At 50.4% G+C, this 24082-nt stretch overlaps 8 protein-coding genes across 8 annotated transcripts; 2 read left to right on the top strand and 6 right to left on the bottom strand.

Annotated features, from left to right (window-relative positions):
* Window positions 1-225: 225 nt before the first annotated feature.
* N7473_008289 (uncharacterized protein) lies at window positions 226-2162 on the bottom strand. Its single transcript, XM_057154229.1, has 2 exons — window positions 825-2162; window positions 226-759 (listed from the first exon to the last, which is right to left on the bottom strand). Exons 1-2 carry the CDS (start codon window positions 1896-1898, stop codon window positions 379-381), a joined length of 1455 nt encoding a protein of 484 aa, XP_057008567.1. The 5' UTR covers window positions 1899-2162; the 3' UTR covers window positions 226-378.
* Window positions 2163-2370: 208 nt separating this feature from the next.
* On the top strand, window positions 2371-3374 carry N7473_008288 (uncharacterized protein; the record flags this gene model as incomplete). The annotated part of the gene is made up of 2 exons (XM_057154228.1): window positions 2371-2547; window positions 2700-3374. The coding sequence occupies 2 exons, from the start codon at window positions 2371-2373 to the stop codon at window positions 3372-3374; spliced, it is 852 nt and encodes a 283-aa protein (XP_057008566.1).
* Window positions 3375-4182: 808 nt separating this feature from the next.
* Window positions 4183-5481, bottom strand: N7473_008287 (SEC14 family lipid-binding protein; the record flags this gene model as incomplete). Its single annotated transcript, XM_057154227.1, has 3 exons — window positions 4183-4824; window positions 4918-5041; window positions 5240-5481. 3 exons carry the CDS (start codon window positions 5479-5481, stop codon window positions 4183-4185), a joined length of 1008 nt encoding a protein of 335 aa, XP_057008565.1.
* A 980-nt stretch (window positions 5482-6461) lies between these two features.
* On the bottom strand, window positions 6462-10335 carry N7473_008286 (Ras GTPase activating protein IRA2). The gene is made up of 5 exons (XM_057154226.1): window positions 10005-10335; window positions 9608-9917; window positions 9407-9540; window positions 7495-9337; window positions 6462-7434 (listed from the first exon to the last, which is right to left on the bottom strand). Exons 2-5 carry the CDS (start codon window positions 9819-9821, stop codon window positions 7274-7276), a joined length of 2352 nt encoding a protein of 783 aa, XP_057008564.1. The 5' UTR covers window positions 9822-9917; window positions 10005-10335; the 3' UTR covers window positions 6462-7273.
* A 4240-nt stretch (window positions 10336-14575) lies between these two features.
* On the bottom strand, window positions 14576-15307 carry N7473_008285 (lipid droplet assembly factor 1; the record flags this gene model as incomplete). The annotated part of the gene is made up of 1 exon (XM_057154225.1): window positions 14576-15307. One exon carries the CDS (start codon window positions 15305-15307, stop codon window positions 14576-14578), a length of 732 nt encoding a protein of 243 aa, XP_057008563.1.
* A 649-nt stretch (window positions 15308-15956) lies between these two features.
* On the bottom strand, window positions 15957-17132 carry N7473_008284 (peptide alpha-N-acetyltransferase MAK3). Its single transcript, XM_057154224.1, has 2 exons — window positions 16671-17132; window positions 15957-16597 (listed from the first exon to the last, which is right to left on the bottom strand). Exons 1-2 carry the CDS (start codon window positions 17019-17021, stop codon window positions 16346-16348), a joined length of 603 nt encoding a protein of 200 aa, XP_057008562.1. The 5' UTR covers window positions 17022-17132; the 3' UTR covers window positions 15957-16345.
* Window positions 17133-17257: 125 nt separating this feature from the next.
* N7473_008283 (phospholipid:diacylglycerol acyltransferase) lies at window positions 17258-19531 on the top strand. The gene is made up of 3 exons (XM_057154223.1): window positions 17258-17766; window positions 17856-19263; window positions 19331-19531. Exons 1-3 carry the CDS (start codon window positions 17419-17421, stop codon window positions 19474-19476), a joined length of 1902 nt encoding a protein of 633 aa, XP_057008561.1. The 5' UTR covers window positions 17258-17418; the 3' UTR covers window positions 19477-19531.
* Window positions 19532-21664: 2133 nt separating this feature from the next.
* N7473_008282 (phosphatase PAP2 family protein) lies at window positions 21665-23435 on the bottom strand (the record flags this gene model as incomplete). Its single annotated transcript, XM_057154222.1, has 3 exons — window positions 22729-23435; window positions 22300-22543; window positions 21665-22276 (listed from the first exon to the last, which is right to left on the bottom strand). The coding sequence occupies exons 1-3, from the start codon at window positions 23145-23147 to the stop codon at window positions 21665-21667; spliced, it is 1275 nt and encodes a 424-aa protein (XP_057008560.1). The 5' UTR covers window positions 23148-23435.
* Between the last annotated feature and the right edge of the window lie 647 nt (window positions 23436-24082).

Raw genomic sequence — 24082 nt, 5'->3', positions numbered from 1 at the left:
AGCACTCCAGGGTGAGTTACGGTTATCGACTAGGCCACAGGGGGAGGGGGGGCGGGTTTCGACAGTATACGAGGGTGGAGGGCAAACATTTGAGGGGGAGGGAGTTTTTGATAACCCCTGCTATTTGCTATCAACCTGCCCCTGCTTCTTATACCGTAAATGATCATGGCGACTATTTTGAAGCTATACAGTATGGACCTCACGATGGAGGAGATACATGGCTACCTTCTTCCTGCTACCAATACTTCCTTTTTCTATCTTTGGTCCCGCTAGTTCTTCTCCAATCGACATCGTGTTTTACTTGAATATGATGATATGAAAGCGCCGAATAGCAGTAGTAGTCTACTTCTCTACCTGTTCATACAGGTCAAGACAGCATTAATAAATATGATCCTCCCTCCCAACCTCCGCCGCCTTCGGAATTCCCTTGATTTCCCTGCTCTTCAACACATGCAATGGCTCATTGGTCATATGTGCCCGTTTCGACAATAACGTATCATGTCTTGATACAGGAGTCAAATCCAAAAGCTCAGTTCCCGACTCGCCATAAGTATCCGTAAAGACATCTGGGCCCGTGATGTGGGCCTTGCCAGACTCGGCAGCACGAGCGAGGTTATCACGTCTGCGCTCGATCCTATCTTTGTCTTCACTGTTCGCGTCGGAGAGTTGTTGAGTGAGATTCTCGGTTTGTTTTGCGAGATAAGTAACGAATTGCCAGCGGGAGGCTTGGAAGATAAACATGGGCATGATCTCCGGGATCTATGTCATAAAGCATGTACGATCAGCAACCTGCCAAGGAATCTCAAATCTAAGGCCATTCTTACCTTGTCGTTCAAATAATATAGTTCTTCTCCACCCTCCTCAATAAACTTCTTTAACGCATCAATCCTCTCCCGATCAATGGATGTCTGCTTCAGCGCATGTAGCAGACTCGGGATATCCCCGATTTCCTCCATATGCGTCTCCTCCTCCACCTTCGAACCAACACGGCTCAAAAAGCCCGACTCCACCCTCGACAACCCGTTCACACTCTGCTCGCGACTGCGCACCTTGGATGAATGAATCGTGAAATAATCCTCATTCAGCATATGAGCTCTTTCAAACTCCGACCGACCACGGTGGCGCCTCTCAGAGATCTTCGTCCGAAGACGGACCCAGCGACGCCGCCGGACGAACGAGTGGAACCAGGGGTGTGTGCCGTGCCATTGCGACGAAGAGAACGAAAACGCATACTGCCACCCTTGCTCATCGACATCGCCGGACATGTCGACGTACCAGGTACGCCAGGCCCATTCCCAGCTGGGATCGGGGACTTGTGCGTTGGTGATATTCACAGCGCTAGCACGCTTGTCTTGGGTCATCCAGGCGGAGGGGTCGAAGTTGAGGAGGGAGCTGTGCGAGTAAAGGGGAATACCGAAGAAAAACCAGCCGCGCTGGTTTTCATAGAGAATGTCTAGTTCGGAGAGGATCTTTGGTTCCTCGGCAGTGGTGGGTGCTTGCGTGAGATCCTCATTAGTAGTGCTGAGTGTTCGCAAGGGAGCAAAATCGGCCGTGTCAATTTCTGAAGCGCCGGCGCCTGAACTGAAAGTGCCATTCCTCTGACGTGACGATTGTCGACTTGCTGGGCCTCCGGAGCTTCCTGCGGAGATCGAACCTCGTGCCCGTGACGATTCCCTGCTTAACGAGTGCTCCGTGTCGGACGCGAGGCCGAGTCTTTCCGGTTGCCATTTGGCATATTTCCTCTTTGCAAGCTGGCCCGACACAGATGCTCGACTGAGGTGTTTTGTCAAGGTGCTCTGGCGATCGAGTGTAGATTGCTGTCGTGAGGATGCTCCGCTCGTAGGTTGTTGCGAGGGGTCCGTATTGTCCACGAGCGAGATACCGGTGGAATCCTCCATAGTTGTGATCGGAAATGTCTTGGTGATATCGTTCTCGGTGTTCTTCGGTATAGTAGAAGTTGGTGATAGGGTTGAATAGGTCGATGGACAAGGGCCACGAGCTTAACCTGGAGTTGGTCGCATCACTCCACCGCGGACAAAACCCAGGCACTCGAATTAGTGGGAGTTAAGAAAAGAAAAAAGAATTCGCTTGGAAAGCACTAGAATGAACGAATAGCCAGCAAAACGACCTCGAAGGTCCAATCTATCAAGGAAAAATCCAAGACAAACAGGAGGTCAATCTCCAAGTCTTCAGAAACAGTGGCGCAGTCATCGATGACATCGTTTGCGGGGACTTGCAGCAGCACTTTTCCCCTTGGGCCCGATCGCCAAGCCCGCTACCTCTAAACCCGCCGAAACTCTCCAACGCGTCCCATCAACAAATCCAACATCACACACCCCCACTACCACCACCGATACTGCAACAACCATCATGGCGGCACCACACTACCGCAAGGTCGAGCTCCAATCCCCAGCCGATTTCACCTATCTATACGCCAACACAGTCGCGCTCTCCCGGCAAAAATTGGACCTGAATCTTCCCCCTTCCGCAACCAACGATGACCAGCCAGACCCGATGCGCGAGCGCGTGCGGGAATTGGTCGATGAGGTAGGATCAATCAAACACTCTCCCTCTACCCAATACTAGCTTAAGCCGTTATACTATACTCGGCATATATATCACTCGATAATATACGCATCAAACACGGCGAAAGGAACCCACAGTATACAAAGACTAATGAATACCTCCCTCCAAACCAGTACATAACCCGCACCTTCACAACAGCCTCCTCCTCAATCAGCATCAACGGGCTAGACTCCTCATCACCCGCCTTCCCCTTCCCAGCAGCCTTCACCGCACCAGAGACAGTCGAGTACGAACCCTTTGACTCCGAGCTCGCCTCGCGCGTAAGCACGCTCTACGCACAACTCGAATCTCTAACGACGACCGTCGCGCAATTACGTCGTGAGGCGCCCAGGAAGGCGGCGAAGGTGTATGCCGCGCAATTGGCTGGGTTGATTGAGGAGGAAAGTAAAGAGGACGAAGATGAGACGGTGATGGAGAATGAGGATGAGGAGACTCAAGACCGGACTGCGGAGGACGTGAACACTGACGCTGATGCTGATGCTATGGACGTGGACACCCAATCTGCATCGGCGTCGACATCTACGAAACGCCGTCGCTCTGCCCGTACCCGTCCCAATCCAGCCTGGACCCTCGACATCCCACTCGGCACAGACGAAGAAGCTGAGCGCTGGCGGAACGGTGATATGGCCGAGGTATACGAGAATGCGCTACGAACACTGCAACGATTACAGGGTGAAGGCGATTCCGAGGTCGGGAAGGAGGCTGGTTCTGAGGGGAATGCGCTGGCGACGACGGTTGGTAAAGCTGAGCGGGCTGGGCGGGCGGCTGAAGTTGTGGAGAGTATGTGAGGATGTTAAATTTGGGATGTCCTGGGATTTGGATATGGCAGAATGGGATAGAATGGTTATGTCGGTTTATGACTGGAGCGCTTTGGGTTTTTTATTCCACTTCTTTGGGAGGGTGGAGGCGTTATGGTGTCGTGGTTGGAAATTGAGGATTATGATACCATTATCTTATTATTTTTTGTTCTTACGCTCGTTGAGCTATCATATCATTGAGATTGAATCCATTTCTTATGACCTCTCCTAACATATACTCTTCTTGAACCTGGTATCAGACAACAAAGGAGAAATTCTATACCTCTTCCAATTGCTAAGAACATGCATTACATTCTGTACTTCCAAGACCAACGAGAACCTTAGCATTATAGACAAGACGAGAATATTTCAAGACAAGATATTGCATTCAAACAAGAACGAACCAGAAAATTCGGGGGGATATCAAATAGAAACAGGATTTTTTCTTCTTGTAGTTCGTCGATCTTAGCAACGACAATTTAGATGGCAGATCACTCATGAACAAGATCTTCCCATCCACGATCTCGCTGGTCTGGGGGTGCCCGATTTGTCTTTCTCTCTCGCTCTTTTTTCTATTTCAGATCCAGAGGGGCGGGTTCGGTACGAACGAAGGAAGGAGAAGATGGGAGAGGAGATGGAAGGGGAATAGAGTATGCGTCCAACAAATGCTCGAGCAGCAGTAACACTGCCCAGCTTCGGACGAATGCAAGACGGCGAAGCGAATGGATGGGAGAAAAAAAAAGATAAAACGTTCTCTATAAATTGCTTTGATTTGCCTTTCCAGTCTCCCTCACGCCTCTTAAGCGCTGGCCTGGGCACCCTCCTGACCCTCGGCATCCTTCTTCTCGTAGCCGGGATCCTCGTTCTGAACAACGGCCTCCTCACCCTCCTTCTTAGGAGGGGCAGTAGCCCAAGCAGGCTCGCGCGCCCACTCAGCCTCCTGCCAGGGGCCCATGTCAGACAACTCACAGCCGCCCTCGCACTTGCAAGAACCGCCGAACTCAACGGGGAGGTTCTCGGCGGGGACCTGGGCGAGGAGCTCCTTCTGGTATCCGGAGCCGAGAACGTGGATCTTGTTCACGGTGACGGGGTCAAGGAAGCCCTTGACGACGGAGAAGACACTGCTGAAGCCCCAGGGGGCGTTGATGAGGTACAGCTTGCCCAGACGCTCGGGGTAGTAGTTCTGGGAGATCTCGGAAGCCTGGCGGACGTAGCCGTAGACGGAGGGGATGCTGGTGACGCCGACGCCCTTCAGGTCCATGATGGTGCAGCAGGTCTCGAGGAGCTTGCCGGCCTTGCGGGAGCAGGCGGGCAGACGGGGGTCGGCCAGCTTCTCGTACTCGGTGACCAGGTTCTGTAGCATGCGCTCGCCGGTGGTGATCTTGTACATGGCATTGAGATCGATCTTGCCCAGCTTCTCGATGTAGACGGGGCGGCCATCCTGTAGAAATGGCGGGGGTGGTCAGAAACATTCGAGCGAAGAAGCAGGGCCATTGTAGCAACGACCACTCCACCACGGCGAGAGGAAACCTACCTTGTCGGTCTTGTGATAGTATTGAGGGTAGAACTTGAACACCTCGGGCTTCTCGGGGTACTCGAAAGTGCGAGGCAGATCATCTGTGCCAAACTTCTTGCGCCACTCCTCACAGTTCACGAACCTATCCACCACAAAAGACACGAATTAGAAACCGATCATATCATTACAACATCCGCGACCAGGAAATCCCAAGCAGAATCGAATCCCAAGAAGAGATACAGTCTCAAAACAGAGTACTCGTGTACCCCTCCGCCCGCATTGCAGACACCGCCACCCAACAACATTCCCAAGATTCAAACCAGAAAAGAAACAAACATACATAGCCTTGGAAGCCTCAACATCGAACTTGCGAGCGCGCAGGAATCGCAGCAGAGTCAGAGTATCCAATCGCTCCGTGTAGCCCAGCTGCTCGAGCATTGTCCGGAGCTGGAACACCTTCGCATCCTGTTCCGGGGTGGTGTGGCCGGGGTGGCCATCTTGCTTCTCCGGCGCGGTGGTCGGGTAGTCGTAGTGGTCGTACTTGGGGTCGGTGGGGAGCTTCTGCTCGGTAGGGGCCGCCATGGTGAATGGATGTAGGAGGGTTGAATGGGCGGGTTGGAAGGAGAAAGAGAGGAAAGAGAAAAGGAGAAGGAGAAGGAGAGGGGAGAGGAGAGGGAGTCGCGGAGAGTGGAGAGTGGGTGAAAGGCGGGATTGTGGCCACCTCGAGGTTTAAAACCGGCGACTGGGGGAGATCGGCTGGATTTGCTGCGTAAATAGAGAGACGCTAACGTTTTTATGGTTGTTTACTACTCTTTACTCTGTACATATTATAACCTACTCTGGATCTGGGTAATTGATGAGACTACAATTTATTCAGTATTATTAGGGGTTGGCCTAATATGTGCATTGAATGGAATTGGGTGGACGTGTGAGCCGGTTATTGTTAGGCCCATCGACCAGCTGTCATTCCCCCAAGTTACCAAGTTTCGACTGGAAAGGAAAAGGGAGAAAAGTATGAACTCCATACGGAGAGAAGCAGGCCATATAGGGGTGCGTGGGGCCCAATGCCAATGTTGTTATCCCAGAGTGGCTATGTTGATTCTAAGTCAGCCATAACCTTAGGCTGGTCTTGGGCTGCTTCATTACGGGATTGTTGCATCCAGTATATCTCAGTCTCTGCCTAGGTTACATCCCATTGAATATCTCCAGGAATCGATTCTTATCCCTGGAAAAAAAATCAAAACATAAGAAGAGGGGCATGAGGCGGTGTCGAATGAATCCACTTATAAGACAAGACGCTAGGACAGCAATTTAGTGCACCAGTAACTAACCAAGTCCAACTAATTCTTAGTTCATACTAAGTCAGGCTAACTAAACCGACCCAAGCAACACGAGATCATCGGCACTTGTGGATTAGAGTCACCGCAAATTCGACGTCAGTCGTGTCCTTGGTCTTTGATATGTACTGGTTATACAATCTAATAAATCATACACGGGAAATAGTAACTACAGTCAAAGACTAGAAGACAAGAAAGTCTCAATCATCAGCCCGAATAGATTCGCAATGATTATTAACGGCATCTGGCTTGGCTCTGTACAGGCAAGAGATAAGAACAGGCAGAAACGGGTATTCAAATCAACAGACAACCGGACAGCAATAAGCAGGATTATTATACACAGCGCAAGGAGACCCAGGAAACAATGGTGGGCACGAGCGGTGATAGAAGCATTCAAAAACAACTTCGAGACAAGATTAAAAGACAGGAGAAACCACTCGCCGAATCAACATAACAGAACCAGAGCCAATGGGAAAAAAAAACAACAGTAACTATGCGCTGGGTATAACTTGCCACCAAGAAAAAGATCATCCACCACAAGGGAGAAATACAGAAGAAAATAAAACCGATCCGATATAACTCGATCATTCGATCATTCCAACAATCACCCACGGGTCCCCGAGCCAGCGGGTTCCCACTGTGATCATCCTCCATCAACTATGTTCGCGTATCGACAACATTCACAATCACATTCACATTTCACACGAGACATGCTTGCCGCTCATGCCCAACTCATCGAGGGGTAATAGCTCTGGGCGAGCAGACGCGGGCGCGGTCAAGTCATGCCAAGTGCATCAGTCCAGTCCATCGTTCTGTAGGCCGAGGACGGACGGGTATATGTATATTACGGACAAATCCGTGTCCATTCAAGATCATCAAAAGAGTAGTAGCGGCGCAGAGTGAGGCCCACTTTATTCGAGTCACGGAGGAGGTTGGAGAGACAATTGTGTAACGCTGCTCCTTCGTGCTCGGTCTCATCAATCATAAGGGGGAGTTCCGTGGTCAGTAAGGCGAGGTTTGCTGGAACCTGGGGACCTTTACCACCCCTTCTTGCGTGCAAATCGTTTGTTCAAAAGGGTGAGCACCTTGGTGACATTGAACTGGACGTATTCCAGGTCAAGATCCTCCAGGTTGTCCTTTTGCATCTCGAGAAGGTCGTCAAGCTTGAGATCAAGCTCCAACAATCCACGGGCGCGGCCTGAATTGAAAGATTGATTAGCATACGTCAACAAATTGAATGGCAACATTCGTGACTTACCCTTGTAATGAAGACTGATGACAAAGGTGCCGGGCAGCGGACTCTTAAACATAAAGTAGATGTTGGCCCGACGGTTTTCCGGCACATTACTCCGCCGAATGACACCTTCCTTCTCCAACTGCTGATGCGTAAACTTGTACGGTCCCAGTTCCTGATGCTTCTGCTGTTTCCGCGATTTGCCCTCGGACTGGCTGCGCACATTGTGGAGATAAGACTTGTAGGTTTCCAGTTGGCCGACCAGGTAAGCATTATGGTCGCGGATGGTTGCAAACACCTCCTCGAGCTTCCGAGTCTCCTCCAGCACGTGGTGCTTGAGGGAGCCGAGATGGACAAGTTCCTGTTCGACCTCGTCCCGGAGAAGACTGAACTCATCCGAGCGGTCAATAACACCCATATCCTGCAATTGGCTTAGCAGCTCCATAGTGCGAATACCCTTTCGCACCATCACGGCGTCATTCTTGAGGGTAGCAGCCGCCTCAGCGATACGGTCCAGGCGCAATGGGCGACGAGCGACCGAGGAGTTTTGGGGCAGGGAACGGAGAATCTGGACAAAAGTCGACTTGGCCTCCATGAAGAACACCTCTTCCTGAGTGATATCCAGGGCAGCGGTCAAATCGTCCAGAGCAGTCTCCCATCGGCTGAACAGGGGAACTGTGATGGTACGGTTCTCCTTGCGGGGGACCTGAGGTGGTGCGGCACCCAGCTCGTTCAGTAGCAGGGAGAGATGCGAGTTGTGGTCCTGGGTGAGGGCGAGGCTGTGCTTCTCTAGAAGAGCGTGTGTAGCGTACATTTCGTTGAGAGTGATCTGGAGCTCCAAATCACGCTTCGACAGAGCCACGTAGTTGTCCATCTCCAAACTCTCGTAAAAATCTTGGACTTCGCAAAGATCGAGAAGGAACTTGTTCACTCGCTCCTTGTTCTCCTCAATGAAAGGCTGCAGACTGGCCATATAAGGCTCCTTGGCGTAGGAGGGCTTGTTGGCCAGGTTTTGAAGCATCTTGGCGATCAGAGTCAAAGTACGACGGGGCTTGTCGGTTGGGGTAGCGTCGATCAGCATGTACGAACGAGGGGTGACAATGGCAGGGTTGATAAAGCGGAGGAAGAAGAAACCACCGATCAGAGTGCAGATGGTCTGATCCTGAGCATCGGGATACTTGCGACGAGACAGACTGCGAATCTGCTTGCAAATCCAACGAATACCATAAGGCGCCTCGTCCACCGATTCGATAATGGTTGCCAGGAAGCCGTTCGCGATATCGGTCAACATCTTCAAGCGAGGGGCAATAATAGCCTGAACCTGCTTGTTTTCGGCAGCATCCTCGGCAGTCACGGACCGAGCCAGATAATCAGGAAGCGAGCCAGTCTCCTCCTCGATCTGCTTCACCATGCTCTCGTACACCTTCAACGGGTTGATTTCCAGGTCGACGTCGCACAACTCAATCAAGGAGTTGATACGATCGGCGAGGACTTGCTTGAGGTAGCTCTGACCGGGGCCACGGCGGGTGTAGGTCGTCATCATACGGGAGACGGGAGTGTTCTGGCGCAGGAGGGAGGAATATTCAGGGGTGTTGTCGAACTGGTAGGTGAGGACGGACTGGAACATGGTGAGTAGAAGATGCTCTTCACGACTCTCGTACTGGTTTCCGTAAATGGTGAACATGACTGTCTGGAGCAGGGAGTCGATCTCGGCCATGGAGACCAGACGGCACAAGTGGGCGATGTGACGAGGTTCGGACTGCAGGAGGAACAGAAGATTGCCATATTTCTGGGTTCGTTCGTCGTTGGGGAAGAATCCCTCTTGTGGATCGGCGGTATCATCAAGGTGGCTCGCAACTTCGTTTTGCTAGAAGACATGTGTGAGTAACATGAAATTGAGCCCTCCAACGGTGTCCACGATTCATCACTCTCTTACCTCTTCCAGCGCCATTCGGTTCTGAATCAACAGCGCAATTCGCGAATCTAGGTATCGTACATCCTTCTCCAAGACGAAGTTCTTCTTCGACTGCGACGATATCTTTGACTTGAGTTCGCGAAGATATTTCTGGGCTGGTTTCTGCGAGTCAGTACCACAACACGTCTAATAAGACTACTCCAGGGGAATGCCACCGCGTACCTCGTGCCAGGTCATCGGAAATTTCCAAATCCCGATCCTTTGCGGACATGGACAGGTAGAGAGCGGTGACCGACATCCGCTTGGATTGGCGGATCGACCTAGTATCGTGCGAAGACATGGTGTTCTGTCGTGCGACGGGCTGAAACGAAGAGGACGAGGAGGAGGAGGCTCGGGAGATTCTCGATGCGGGTTGAAGCATGGTCGCTACGGACATTGTGGGATCAGGCGACGTGCCGGTGGGTATTGAAGACGCGAATTCGACTGCACCGCAGGGGACTGCGATGGTTGGAAATGTCGTTCGCGCGGCAGTCTAGAAAATAGGGGGGATGAGTATATATCAATTGGCTGACTATGCCGGGATCACAGGCGATAGGCAGTAGTAATTGCAGGCGCCTACCTTAAATCTATCCCCAGCGTAGAGACAGTAAGGCGCACGCCCAGCACCAAGCAGGGAGAAAGTGAAGAGGTTGGTAGAGTAAAGAGGGTTTTCGACACGACCACGGAAAAGGGAGCGGGAAAATCGGGCGGACGCGAAATGACAACTCAATTGGCGCGGGCCGATACGAGGGCAGAATTAGGCGAAGATAAGGATGCCCAACTTGGTTTGAAAAGTAGGGGAACAAAGGTAAGGTCCAAAGGAGGGGAAGATGTAGAATGGGAGAAGGAGACGAGGGAGGAGAATCGTAGTAGTAGTGACTAGTTGTAAGAGGAGGGGGGGGATCCGAGGGGGAGATTAATTCTTTTTCGTCTAGTTTGCTTGTTAGTGAACGAACTAGTTACTAGTTGGGCCCTGGGGAAAAAAGAGAAACGCGCGGTGGATAAGAAGCGGTGGAGCAGGAGGGGGAGACAAGTTGATTATAATTCAGGAATATTATTCAGTCGGTCAGGGTTCGATAATAGAAAAGAAAGTATTATTATTATTATTATTATTATTATTACTAGATTAGCTACTTAACTATTACCTAGGTCGATTATCTTTCCTTGACCCGATCGTAGGGGGGGAAGCATACTTTTCCCTCTTATGCAAGGGGAACCTTCTTCAAGTGAACTGTCGCCTTTATTTTTCTCTTTCTCTTTTACCCCTGGCCCCATGCACCACCTAAACTCATCAGGGACCGGTCTTGTTCGCCACCTTCTGCGAACTATCCAAATATGGAACTCTACTACCACAGTCAGAAGGACTATGTACCAACTACTGCCGATACTGCCGATGATATCCTTCCCCTGACCCGGTCCCAAAGAATTGCCTTATCCTTTGCCACACCCAATTCCAAGTCCCGCAAAGTACCGTCCTTGCTAACCCCATATGATTTTATCATATTATCATATTATAATAATACGTAAGCCTGACGATGGGTATATTCAGCAATGATATACCTTTTGATTTTCATTTCATAATCACCTTGCACGGTCCGCCTGTCATAGGAAGATCTTGATTTGCCTTGCTTCGGACGATCCAAGTCCTTCTTATCTGGGTTATGGGCAAATATACATGTACAAGTAGTGCACTACAGTACTACTGTTACTTAGTACTGTGCAAACTATGAGATATATACTCGTACCTATCCAACACAGTTCTTGATTCATGGCCCCTCTACCATCCACTCCATCTCATCCAAACTTCTCCACCCTCAAATCTGTCCCTGTCCCAGTTCACACTACTAAGGTTCAAGTGTCGTCTTCTGGACATCCTCTCTTTTAACTATCCCCATCTAGTACACTCTATAGTCTTGACGTCAGTACCAACCCACCCTTGAGGACATCTCAATGCTCCAAAAGTTACACAGGTCTCATTGCTCATTCGCAATCTGCATGGCCCACCCCGGCGGTACCTGCATCCGAAGCAAGAATGGGGGAGGAGAACGGGGCCGCACTGACTCTCCCCGACTGACCAAGTGGGGAGGGCCCTAAAACATGCCGACCAGTCAAGACCGTTCAAAGTTTCAAACTTGGGACTAGCGGGTTGGATTCTTGTCCACGAGACCTCCATGTGGGACGGGATACTTTTTTCTTCTTGCATTCCGACATGCTTCAGCGAGAGGAAGGTGGGAGTACGATGGAGCTTGGTGCAGGGAATGAGCTGACACTTAGAACTATACCCCTCCCCTCTCCTCCTTCTCCAAATGGGTTACAAGACAATATCTTGTTCAAGTCACACGTAGTTTCAGATTGATTTCTGGGACGGGTTGGAAATAGGGGGCTATTTTGTTCTCAATTGCAAGATTCTATCGACATCGCAATATGGTATGGAGGAGAGGTACATAGAACGAGCATAGATCCCCATGCCCGGCAAGATGACATCCAAGTCCTACAAGAACGTGACTTTATTACTGGCTCTCCATATAACATTTCTCCAACTTGCTTCATTCTGCAAACTCATTGCTTCTGTCGGCTATATACTTTTATCTCCCCCACTGACCTCATCCAGGGCCATGTGTCTACCAAACTAGGCTACAAAAGATCCTCCCCAAAAAGAAACAAACACCCCCACTTCCATCTGCTCGACTCCTCCATCCACAACGCTGGACTGTTGCAGGTGTTACAATCGTTCGACGCTATCAACGGGATGTCTCACGCAAGGCTCCTAGCGGATCTCAGCCGGATTGGCAGACCATCCCGGCTCATCCATCCGATATCGTTGCGGTCCGCTTTCATTATTCGAGGACGTGCTTCGTACAAACAAAGAATGAAGAGCTCCAAACATCCGATTTAATAACCAGAATAACATCAAAGCAAAAAACAAAGACAAACCTACTGAGCAAACTTGACCTCCGCGCCCAACTCAATACCCACCTTCTTTAGCAAGCATACACATGCTTTTTCCTCTTATATACTCCGCATGAATCCTTCCCACAAATCGCATTTTTACCCTCCCACCATCAGAATAGCATGACTCGGATAGTGATTTCAGTTCAATAAACCCACGTAGCCTACACCGTCATGGACCTGTTGGCGTCCCAAGCTCAGAAATCACCACTCTTTCCCACCCACACTAACCCTAATGGACGTAAGAGTCGCATGAGTCGCATGCGGGGGTGCACTGGACCGGACCACTCACCACTTGTCTCGTCGTTGCTTTTTTTATCGTCTCTGTCTTGCTTTTGCTCTATTTCTTTGCTTTTTTGGCCCCTGCCTTGGTCCTCACTTGCTTGGAGCTGGTCAGTGCTTCGGGGGCTGGTCAGGGGTAAATGCGCAAAGTGGATACCAGAGTGGGACTCTCGGGATTGAGCCATCCATGTCCATGATCCTTGAGAGTTTTCCCCCTCTCCAGTCTTTGGCTCTTTGTAGGCCAGGATGAACACTGCTGCATCTCCTACATGGTCTTGTCCTACATGTCAACTGCCCCTGATGGCAGGACCGTTCTAATGCAGTGCAGCTATCCGTCTTGCCTGAGACATGCAGGTGCCTGGCAGGAACTGTCCATTCTTTAGGACTTGATACATTTTTGGGGGTGGCGAGGGCAGGAGATACTCGAGGATGGATCATGGCAGGGTGAGTACTCCTTACAAAGTCGCGAATAATAGGACAAGGCACAGAGTAAACGTAGCGCACGTACTACTTTTGCAACTGCAAAGTAATAAATCAAATGCAACAACAGGGAAATAAAAGGAAAAAGCAGTAATTAATACTTCAGTACCATGCTCATCATCTCAGGAAATGAGACTTCCCGCTACTCGTACCCCATAATCAATCTCAAAGACCCCAGATACTACAGTATAACAAATGATCACCAGAAATTTCCTACTCCATACTCCGTACATTTCCACGCAATAATGAACAAATCATGAATCATGGATTGTCCGCGCTCGAGGTTAAACACATGCAATAATACCCACCACGACCCTCGCAGCCCGGCTGATCATCCAAACCCACACGGGCCAACGTGCATCCCATCCCGAATTCCCGTCCATCATGAAACGCGCCAAGAGCCGTTGCAGATCCGTTGCAGCTTGTTGTACATACAGTACACACTCCATATGGAGTACGGAGTGACAACCGATAAACGATACAGAAATCCCCTCAATTGGAATTCCGGGGAACTGCCGTGCCGCTTTACACATTTCTCGTCCCACTCGAATAATAATATACGGAGTACCGTAGATATGCATATGCTATACTGTATATCATGATACCCCCAGTATCAGTAAGCAAGAGCCTACGATCAGCAATGCATGCGTCTACCCAGGACAGAGTACAATAAGATATCAGGATACTTCCTATTTATTCAACAATATTCACTTTATGTTTTTATCTTACTTCCCCTTTTCCCTCAGGGCCTCCCTATCAATGACATGGGTCCCGTTGACGGATAATTAGCGGGTCCCCGTAGGATCGACTCGAGGATTAACCACATTAGGAGTGTCGCCAACCGGTTGAAGAAGATCGCCGTGGAAGTGTAATTAAATTAATTCATACTAATTGCCCACCGTCGAACCTTACATTCCTGTCTGGCGGGGGAATGGCCCATGCGAGACTCACCAAGTTGCCTGTCGGCTGACCGCGTGCTCGATGCTCATGCTTGACCTAGGCTGGTCTGTGCTGGAATGACATTTGAGTCTGGAACGGGCGTTGATTCTGACTACAGTAGCTAAAGATGAGGTGCATAATCGTGGGCATGGGCGTCGGCATGAACAGGGGCAGGAAGAGGCATGTATGTAGAACGGCTGTAGTGCCCATGTGACTCTACCGCTGTTGGAATCTCTGGATGGAGAAGTTGATTGTCCCTAGTCTCGTGTGATATCTATATCCCAAGGTGCAGCATATCTCATTGATCCATTACATATGAGACATAAGAAAGGATGAATTGAAGCAAATCGAGCAGCTTTACTTATCTGCAGTTAATGAAATTGCGCCTGAGTACATTGCGAATTCTAAATAGCTGTATCATGATTCATTCAGCCTAGGGGGAAAAAAAGTGCGGAACATATAAGTTCATCTCTCAAAAGCAGACCATGACTCGACAACACCTCAATTATCCTTCTTGTCACCATCCCCCTCCCCCTCCGTCTCCATCTCACCCTCTCCCTCTCCCTCTCCCTTATCGTCCTTCGTCCTCTCCTTCTCCCCCTGCACCTTCGGCAACCAGAAGCGCGTAATCATCCCCCCCAAAAACCGCCGATCCACCCACTTAACCAACCCATACAAAACCCACCCCCAGCCCCACAACGAAACCCCCATCATACTCGCAACAATCAATATCGGCCCCAGAATCAACAACGCCAGAACAATATACAACAACACCGCAACAATCGCAAACACTCCCACCCCGACCAGGAACACCAACAACGGCACACCGCAGCAGATCATCTGGCACACGAGGAAGGTCGAAGCAATAGGTCGTTTCAGCGCCTCCTCATACATAGCCGCTTGTTTAGGCGGTGGCAGGTACCGGTTCACCAACCATGTCACAAGCCACTCGAACCCGTCGAAGGCTTGTGGTATCATTGACGCGAACCAGTGTCTAAGGCCGGCCCAGATGCCGCGGAAGTTGATTTCGGGGGGTGGTTGGTCGGTGTCGCGGGGTCCGTCTTCTGAGGGGAATTCGCCTGGGATGACTGGGTCGGTGAGGGGTTTGGTTGTTTCTTGCACTTGTTGTAGTGGTTTTTGGGCGGTTGATTGAACGGTGTCGGTGGCTGTTTCGGTGACTTTGTTGGCGGGGAGGCCGCGGCCGAGACCGCTGGTGACGGGGTCGAGAGACATCGCGGAGGAAATTGGAGAGTTGCTGAGGGATGTGGGGAATAGCAATAGTAAAGCTAATCAGGGAGTTTAGAGAACTTTGGGTTCTTGTTTGCTCTGTGGTCGTGGATATCTAAAGTTGACGAGGGTTGGTTGTACTACTGTTTTGTATATCAAGCTCAATCGGGTGATGCACGCGATGACGTAGGGGGCGCCACGTAAACTTGATGAATTATATTAATTTCCAGCATCTGTTCGCTCTTGATGCAACTAAACAGGATGGAATCGAATTGTAATAAGGAAATTACATCCCATCAAAGCAACAAGGCTTATTAAATACTAGATGATCAAATATTGTGTGAGAAATGCGGTCATCACAGTAGTGAAGTATTATTCCTGAAGCAACTACATCTTTTGCTAGGAATTTCATACAGAATTCTGGGATTTTCTCGTTGACCTTCAATAAAACCCAATGATCCTTGATGATACTGTGCTAAAAGAGTCTCCAAGTACAGTCAGTCTGTAGGATTTTGAAGGGGTAATGATTACTATCAAGGTAACAGAAATAACACACAGATAGTCTCGTCAGAGTCTGCAGATTCTCGTATCGAATCCCTTTCTTTATGAAGAGAATATACGAGATACATATCTTCTAGTTGAAAGGAAAAAGCTAGCTTTATTTGCTACAACCTAGAAAAGATAACCTAGAGCCTTTGCTGGAATATCTGGGTACTGGTACCTCTCACCCAGGATAGAAGATAACCTAGATAGAAGGCAAACAGACGAACGCTATTTATCACAGGACAACAAATAAAAATGATGATGTGAGAGGGACTCCACGGAACATGAAGAGATACAAGCAAAAGCTAACCCAGTACAAGGCCGATAGTGAAAGTCTACCCTCCCAAGGACTAACTATATGTTGTCAAATCCAGACGCCGATTCCAGGTGCAAGTGCAAGTCTATTCATTCGTGTCATTTTTTTCATAAGGTTATCATGATCATGCCCATCCTTCTTCATGGGGTAAGTAATCAGGTATTCTGCTAATAACGCTAAGCAGATTAACTACCATTGCCTTGCGCGATAGCAGGTGGATGAAAGATCTGGTCGAGAGTTGGGAGAGGGGCAGGAGGCAGACCATATGGGTCAAACGATGTTCGAATTGAGCCAACTCCTTCCCTAAGATATAGGACGAGCCGGTAGGCCGAGTTGCCATTCAGATAATATCGGTGCAGTTTCTTGCTGCGCAAGAAACCTAGTCGCTCGTAGAGTTTCATTGCAGCGGTATTGGTGATTTCGGTTTCGAGGACGATCTGCACGCGACACACGACACAGTGAGCAGGGCTAGACTGGCAAGAGATTCTTACTCGTCGGGGATACACATACCTCATCTGCATTCCTCTCGATCATTGCATCAATGGCCATGCGCACCAGTTTAGTGGCAATGCCCCGTCCCCGGTATTCCTCGCGCACGGCCAGCATGGCGATATACCCTCGTAGCGGGCCACCACGATGCGGCTCCAGCTTTGACACCACGACACCGACCATCTCGCCCTTGTCGTCCATGGCCAGAAAACAGAGGTCTCCCCATTGGTAGAGGAAGTACCGATATACGTAGATACTGTAAGGTTCGGATAGATCCTTGGAGATCAGCTGGCGCATGGCGGCGACGTACTCGTTCTCGCGGGCGCTATCGTACCGCACGTAGCGGAGGTCGGAAGGGGCATCTTGGGTCATTGCCGCAGCGTCATGAGCTCATGGATGCGGAGGGGTGGATAGAAAATCTCAAAGCTTGAGAGTCGAGGGGGTCGCGGAGTCGGATGGTTGGCGGAGAGTCCGGTTGATTGGCGATGGAGCAAGCAACTAGCAGCAAGTAGCAGACGTTCGTGGGGCGGAGCCAAGCTGCGAAGTACATTGGGCGATTGCCATGTGACGCCGATCCTCCCGTTCACGTTCGCGCAGGTACAACATTCCTTGATTTTTTGGGGTGGGATGTTCTCCTGGAGCTGACTCGCTTTTCTCTCCTAGACTTTCGTTTCTACCATCGACCATCTCCCTGGACAAGGTGTGTTTTGGTCCTCCCGGGCTCCGGTCATAGCTCCTTGAGCATACCCCCTCTCTGAGCGGTCGCAATATGTTGCGCCGCCGCACGGGCAAAGACGACGCCCCTTCTCACGACGCCCCCTCTCACGACGACAACGACAACAAGGACCGGCCCCGGCTGGACCGGATTCAAACTGAAGAGGAAAAGCTTCGCGCTGAATTTGATGGTGCAAAAGTGAAGCAGTTGGTCATCCGACCGCGGAGCAAACGTCGCAATGGATTCATCTTCGTGCTGGGTGGCCTGTTCGGCATATTTATTGCCCTGTTCTTTGCGAACCAGCAGGAGGTCATTTCTTTGGACTCGCTGATGGACTTGAACCTCGAATCTTTGATTGATGTCATACCCCAAGGAATTGTGCGTGATGCAAAGGCGTTCTCGGTGCGTTTGCTTGCCTAGCATAGCGCCCTGTTTACCTAGCTTCTCTATGCGTTGAAGACATGGGCTGACTCTTTATCACGCGATAATAGCAACACGAACGCGAAGCCGTTAGCTATGATTCATTCTCCGTCGGTCTACAACTCCAAGCTCAAGGAGTCGAAGCGAAACACCCCGTTGTGATGATCCCGGGCGTCATCTCGACTGGTCTTGAAAGCTGGGGAACGGGCGTCAGTTCACGCCAATATTTCCGCCGTCGACTATGGGGCAGCTGGAGCATGATGCGGGCACTGGTGATGGACAAGGCAGAATGGAAGAACCATATCATGCTCGATCGTGAAACGGGTCTCGATCCGCCCGGTATCAAGCTACGGGCTGCGCAGGGATTCGACGCTACAGACTTCTTTATCACGGGATACTGGATTTGGAATAAGATTCTCGAAAACCTGGCAACTATCGGCTATGACCCGACCAATGCGTTTACTGCCGCCTACGACTGGCGCCTAGCGTATCCCAACCTCGAAGTTCGTGACAAGTACTTCAGCCGGCTGAAATCTTATATTGAAACTGCGGTGGAAGGGCAGGGCGAAAAGATTACCCTGGCATCGCACAGTATGGGCTCACAGGTTGTGATGTACTTTTTCAAGTGGGTGGAAAGCGAAGACCACGGCAAGGGTGGCAAGGACTGGGTCAACAAACACATTGACTCGTGGGTCAACATCAGTGGATGCATGCTCGGCGCGGTCAAAGGACTGACCGCCGTGCTGTCCGGCGAGATGCGCGATACAGCACAACTGAATGCCTTCGCCGTCTATGGCCTGGAGAAGTTCCTGTCCAAGGAAGAGCGTGCAGAGATCTTCCGAGCCATGCCCGGCATTTCCAGCATGCTGCCCAAGGGCGGCGAAGCCGTCTGGGGCAACGCAACCTGGGCCCCGGACGACCAGCCCGGACAAGAGATTAGCTTCGGCAATTTGCTCAATTTCCGTGAGACCAATTCCTCCTGGACACGCCGCAACCTTACAACGTCCGAGAGTCTGCAGTACCTGTTGGATCAGAGCGAGGATTGGTACCGCAAGCAGGTGTTGGGCAGTTACTCGCACGGTGTAGCCCATACCACGCGTGAAGTTGAAGCGAACGAGAAAGACCCGCGGACATGGCTGAACCCACTCGAGGCCCGGTTACCCTATGCACCGGATATGAAGATCTACTGCTTTTATGGCGTTGGAAAGCCTACGGAGCGGAGCTACTTCTACCAGGAAGAGCTTGATCCTCTAGTCAACCTTAATGTTAGCATCGATACTACCGTCACCACCAACGGGAATATCGATCACGGCGTCATGATGGGCGAAGGTGACGGAACTGTCAATTTGCTTAGCACGGGCTACATGTGTGCCAAGGGATGGCGCATGAAGCGGTATAACCCCGCGGGATCGAAGATCAAGGTCTTTGAGATGCCCCATGAACCGGACCGTTTCTCACCTCGAGGCGGACCAAACACAGGTATCTTCTTTCTCCCGGCTCGTCCAATTTCCCCATATCACGCTCAAATTCTGACCAAACCACCTAGGTGATCATGTTGATATCCTCGGCCGCGCCTCCCTAAACGACCTTATCCTCCGCGTGGCCGGCGGAAAAGGCGACGAGATCGAAGAGACATTCGTCTCGAATATCCGCGAGTATGCAGATCGTGTACAGATTTTTGATGATGAATAAGGAACGACTACTAGTAATATAGAGATTTGATGAAATTTAACAAAGGACTTCACAGGCGCTTTGGCTAGTTTGGTGTCATTTTTAGTGCATTGCTTTCGTACTGAGACTTGTATGATAAGGACATAGTCGATTAGCTTCTGTCTGTATACGAGTATATATGAAGGAAAGCTTTGTTTAGACCGTGGGCCTTCATGCACTCCACTGCACTGCACTCTTGAAGTGATGACACCTACAAGATAGACAGACAACCCAGACCATCATACGATCACATTCCAAAATGGCCAACTAACCCCACCAACGTCCCTCGCTTCCCAGAACCTAATCAATACACACAAAACATCCTTTAGGTAACGAATACGAGACACAGTGGACATGCATACATGCATGTGCCCTTCAAATCCAGCACACACGACCCAAACCCAAATCCTGCATATCAAGCACAAAAACAAGCATAACAAGCACTGTCCACCTGACCTCCGCCATCTACCTAACCACTTCCTAGCATAGTATTCCTTACCAATTAGAGAAAAGGTTCAAGAGTCAATGCTAGTTATCGCTAGGCTAATCCGGCATCTCTCGGAAAGGCACATGCACCATCAACCTGGAGCCCAAAGTTTGGGGCCCGTGGGATCGACCCGTGCAGGATGGTTCAGCCAGTTAGAGACGAGGGGATGATCTGCGGAAGGCGGGGTGTGTTGGCCATTGTATGGTCACTTTCGAGCTAGGAAGGAAGGGTTTGGTCTGTAAGTTATTGATACGATCAGTATAACCCAAGAATACGGGCTATCTATACAAAGCTAAATTGGAAATGGTTCTATAGATCTGGGGTGCAGGTGTACTAGACTCGACTACAGATGCCTCTTACAAGCAGACTAGGATACTCACATTTACAAGAGTCTCTCTTACAAGGAAAACACCGACATAATAATAATGTACAATTCTTCATAACTTCATCTAGGGATTAAGGATAATGCTCACGATGATAATCCACCAGAACCACTCGCCTCTGCAAGGCCCTGGGCTATACCCGAAACAACAAAACAGAAAAAAGTGCAAAACCACACAAGCACCCACCACCGTCTCCCCGAGGAGGGCAACAGAGGGAGAAAAAAGACAGGGAAAAGAGACATTAGGAGTCAAACATTAAGGTCGTGGAGGGGGGTGCGTAGTGTGTTGTGTGCGATGCACATTCCGAATCGAATCGAATTAGGGGGTTCAGCATTCCCGAAAGCCACGATGATCGGCGAATTAAACCGGCCAGGTGTAAAAGAGAAGACAGGCTCCGTCCAGATTCCCATCTCTCTTCACCTCCCAGTAGCCACCAACGTTCTCCATCCCAGTTCGTTCAAAGAATTTCAGGTCCATCTCAACCTGTCAAGGCAGGGTTCTCCTCCTGCCCGCGATGACGGCACCACCAAGGGAATATAATCCTCTCCAATCCCCATTCCTCCTTCTATGTGCCAAATGCAAAAAATGTGCGCGAAGCAGCCAATGTCCAACCAAAAAATGTTCTAATGCACAGCGAGTGATAGTGCAAGCAAGGCGCCGAAACTTTTTTTCCAGTCCCCGTAAACCGTGTTCCCAAAAAAAGTTCCCAGGCGCCAGTTCGTAAGCGATCGACACGAATGATAAAAATGTTTGTGCAAACTGGATGAGCGTGAAGCGAATAGAAAAAATAATGCTCATCCAGTGGATAAAAATGGTCGTAGCGAAAGACATGAGTGAGAATTGAAGAATCGAAAGTCATGGATCGTCTCCTAAAAAAAGGGTCAAGGCGAGTTCCATTTTCTGTACAAGCGAAGGTGTCCAACGGTGGCGATGCGAGCGGAATGGAGATGCATCCGCAGTCACACAAGCCCGGGTAGGCGAAACCAGGGCGCGCCGCCGGTATTAAGATTATAGACGGGAAAGACGTTCAATCCCAGCGGTGGAGAATGAACAATGGCATGTACAGCCAGAAAAAGTAAAAATAGAACCTTCAGTCCAAGCGAATCGGGGACCGCATGAACCAGAGGTCCTCAATAGTAGAGGGGTGATTAAAAACGTAGGTGTCGAAAATGGCTCGATGCAGATGATGGTCCCAACATGTGTCGTGAAGTGTTAACGCCGTCCCCGCAAGGGGAGAAAAAAGAGAATATGCAATAATGAACAAAGTCAAAAAACGATATATGCATGTCGGGTGGGTGCTTCAGCGACCGGCCTCGAGGTCGTGGTTCGAAGTCAGAGTCTCGCTCTCCCAGGTGTAGTGGTCGTCAACGGGGCTCAGAGAACCCGAGCTGACCGAGGACGAAGAGCCCACAGTCCATTCGTCGCTATCCAGAGTAAAGTCACCATCCAGACTGGCGAGGTCGTAACCGAATTCACGGGACGCATCACCAATCTCGACGTAGTCGTAGTCCCAGCGGAACATCTTGTCGGACTGGATACGGGGGAGGAAGCGGGTCTTGGCGAAGTAGAAGGCCACGGTCGCGAGCAGACCACCGCAGACCAGATCCACAGCATAGTGGTGAGACAGGTACATGGTAGCCCACCACATCCAGAGGGTGTAGGTAACCCAGAGGGGCTTCAACCGGGGGAAGACATGGCTCATGAACAGAGCGGCCAAAGTTGAATCCGCAGCATGGAGCGAGGGGAAAGCACCAAAGACGACGGGAGACTGTTTGAAGCCCGAAGTGTACAGGTCAATGCCCAACAGCTTGTCGATCCGGGCCAGACCGGCCGGGTTACCCTGCATGGAATAATCGGCCGGAGCGAGACCGTACAGGTTCTCATACCAGGGAGGCGAGCAAGGAAAGACCAGCTGAATGGTAACCGCGAACATACTGATGTATCCGAGAGTGCGGGCGAAGAGGGGGTTGTTCCGGGGGGTCCGAAGATGAAGAGGATCAAGGAGACGACAAAGGGAGCACCGTAATGGCACAGACCATAGGGAATCCAGGCCAGCACATCGAGCACCACATTTTGGTGGGCAGACAGAATATTGCTGATGTTGGCACCATAGAGGATGTTCTCCATAGCAGGCAACACCCGGACCCAAATAGCGGGACGCCAGTCGCTAGGAACGAATCTGTTGTAATCAATTCGTTAGACCCAGATGTTCAATTCATGTCTTAAGCGGCAAAAGCATAACAAAGCTTTGCCTCCACACCCAAGTCTCGGAGAAGCATTCCGTGCGCCATCCATACGGGCGTAAGCTCGTACGGGAGGCAACACGCCCAAACGAAACAGGAGACAAGAGTAGTTCAAACTTACTGGCACGCATAGAAAAAGATGAGCCAACCCGCAACGGGCAAAAATGGCAAGAAGAACTGCCTGGTGATAGGCAGGAGAAGGGAGAAGAGGAGGAGAGTCGCGATCGAGGTCTTGCCCAACGGGCCAGGGGATTGGATGATCGTCAAGGAGAAGAAGCCGAGGATCAGGAGTAGCAGGTACTGGAAGTCATACATAGTCCAGCGATGAGACTGGAGCGATCGAAGGGTATCGACAGGTGAGAATGAGGTTTGCAGAGTCGAGATGGAGGAGGTTGGTGATATGCGGCTTCGAAGCTTTGAGCGGATCTTGCGGCGCATGCGATGCGGTACGAGCATCTGGAAGGAGCGCCATGGCATTTGGATCTGAAGCTTGCCGAACTGGTTCTGCGTGCGATCCTTCCATGATGGGAAGGTATTCATTTTGTTCGGCGCTAGTCTCCTGGCGGAGACAGACTCTTGGGATCACTCGTAGTGGAAGATAGGGAGAGAGTGAGGAGGGGAGTAGGCGGGAACAGGCGTCGAGGGATAGATCGCGCGGGATGAGACGGAAAGAATTTCGACAGGGAGGGTTGGCAGCGAGTTGCTTGTCAACAGACCGGTATGAGAGAGGATTGTCTGGATTAGGTGGTGGTGGGTGAACCGGTCTGTATGCAAGGCGTCGCGGTGGCCGTGAGGTCGAAAAGCTCTCAAGGTGAAGATTAATTAAATTGAAGGAGGACCGGGGGGAAGGGAAGAAGTAAAGGATTAAGAAGGGGAGCAAAGCTGGGAGGCCCGTATGGAACTGGTATTGGTATTACCGGCGTTCCAGGGTTCGGGCTGGCAGCAAAAATCAGCAGCGAGAAAAAAAAAGTCCATAACGTCAGAGACTTTCCATTTCACGACAGTACTAACTACAGTACAACTAACTAATTAAGTAGTTAGTTAACTACAGTATGATTTACCATGACTAGTCCCGTTCTTGAGGAGGGGCGGTGCTCCTTAATTACAGCTCTGGTCGCTAGGAGAATTATGATCAGATAGGCAGCTATCTATTATTTGGATCTCAAGTCAGTGATTCCTTTTCTCATGATCAATAATCAGACTACAGTAGAATCTTTTTCCCTACGGTATCCATACGATCCATCCAAGCCTCCGAGAGAGAGCCGGGCGGATGCGGCGGAACGGAGTTGACGGAGGCCGATCGGGCTGATGCACGAGAGATCACCGAGAATAATGTGAATGACTGATGACTGCATTGAATAAATCTCGAATAATAATAAGAGGATGTTGCTGGCCATGCAGCGACCGAGGCCGAGGAATAGTACCAGCTTCTCTATATGCACGAGTTATCACCATGGTACTTGATGATGATTATA

The sequence above is a fragment of the Penicillium subrubescens genome (genome assembly GCF_028828155.1).
Source record: "Penicillium subrubescens strain IBT 31985 chromosome Unknown utg000005l_segment0_segment0, whole genome shotgun sequence".
In the NCBI taxonomy this organism is placed as follows: Eukaryota; Fungi; Ascomycota; class Eurotiomycetes; order Eurotiales; family Aspergillaceae; genus Penicillium; species Penicillium subrubescens.
Note: the sequence above shows the minus strand (reverse complement) of the source record. Positions and strands in the feature narration are given on the sequence as shown.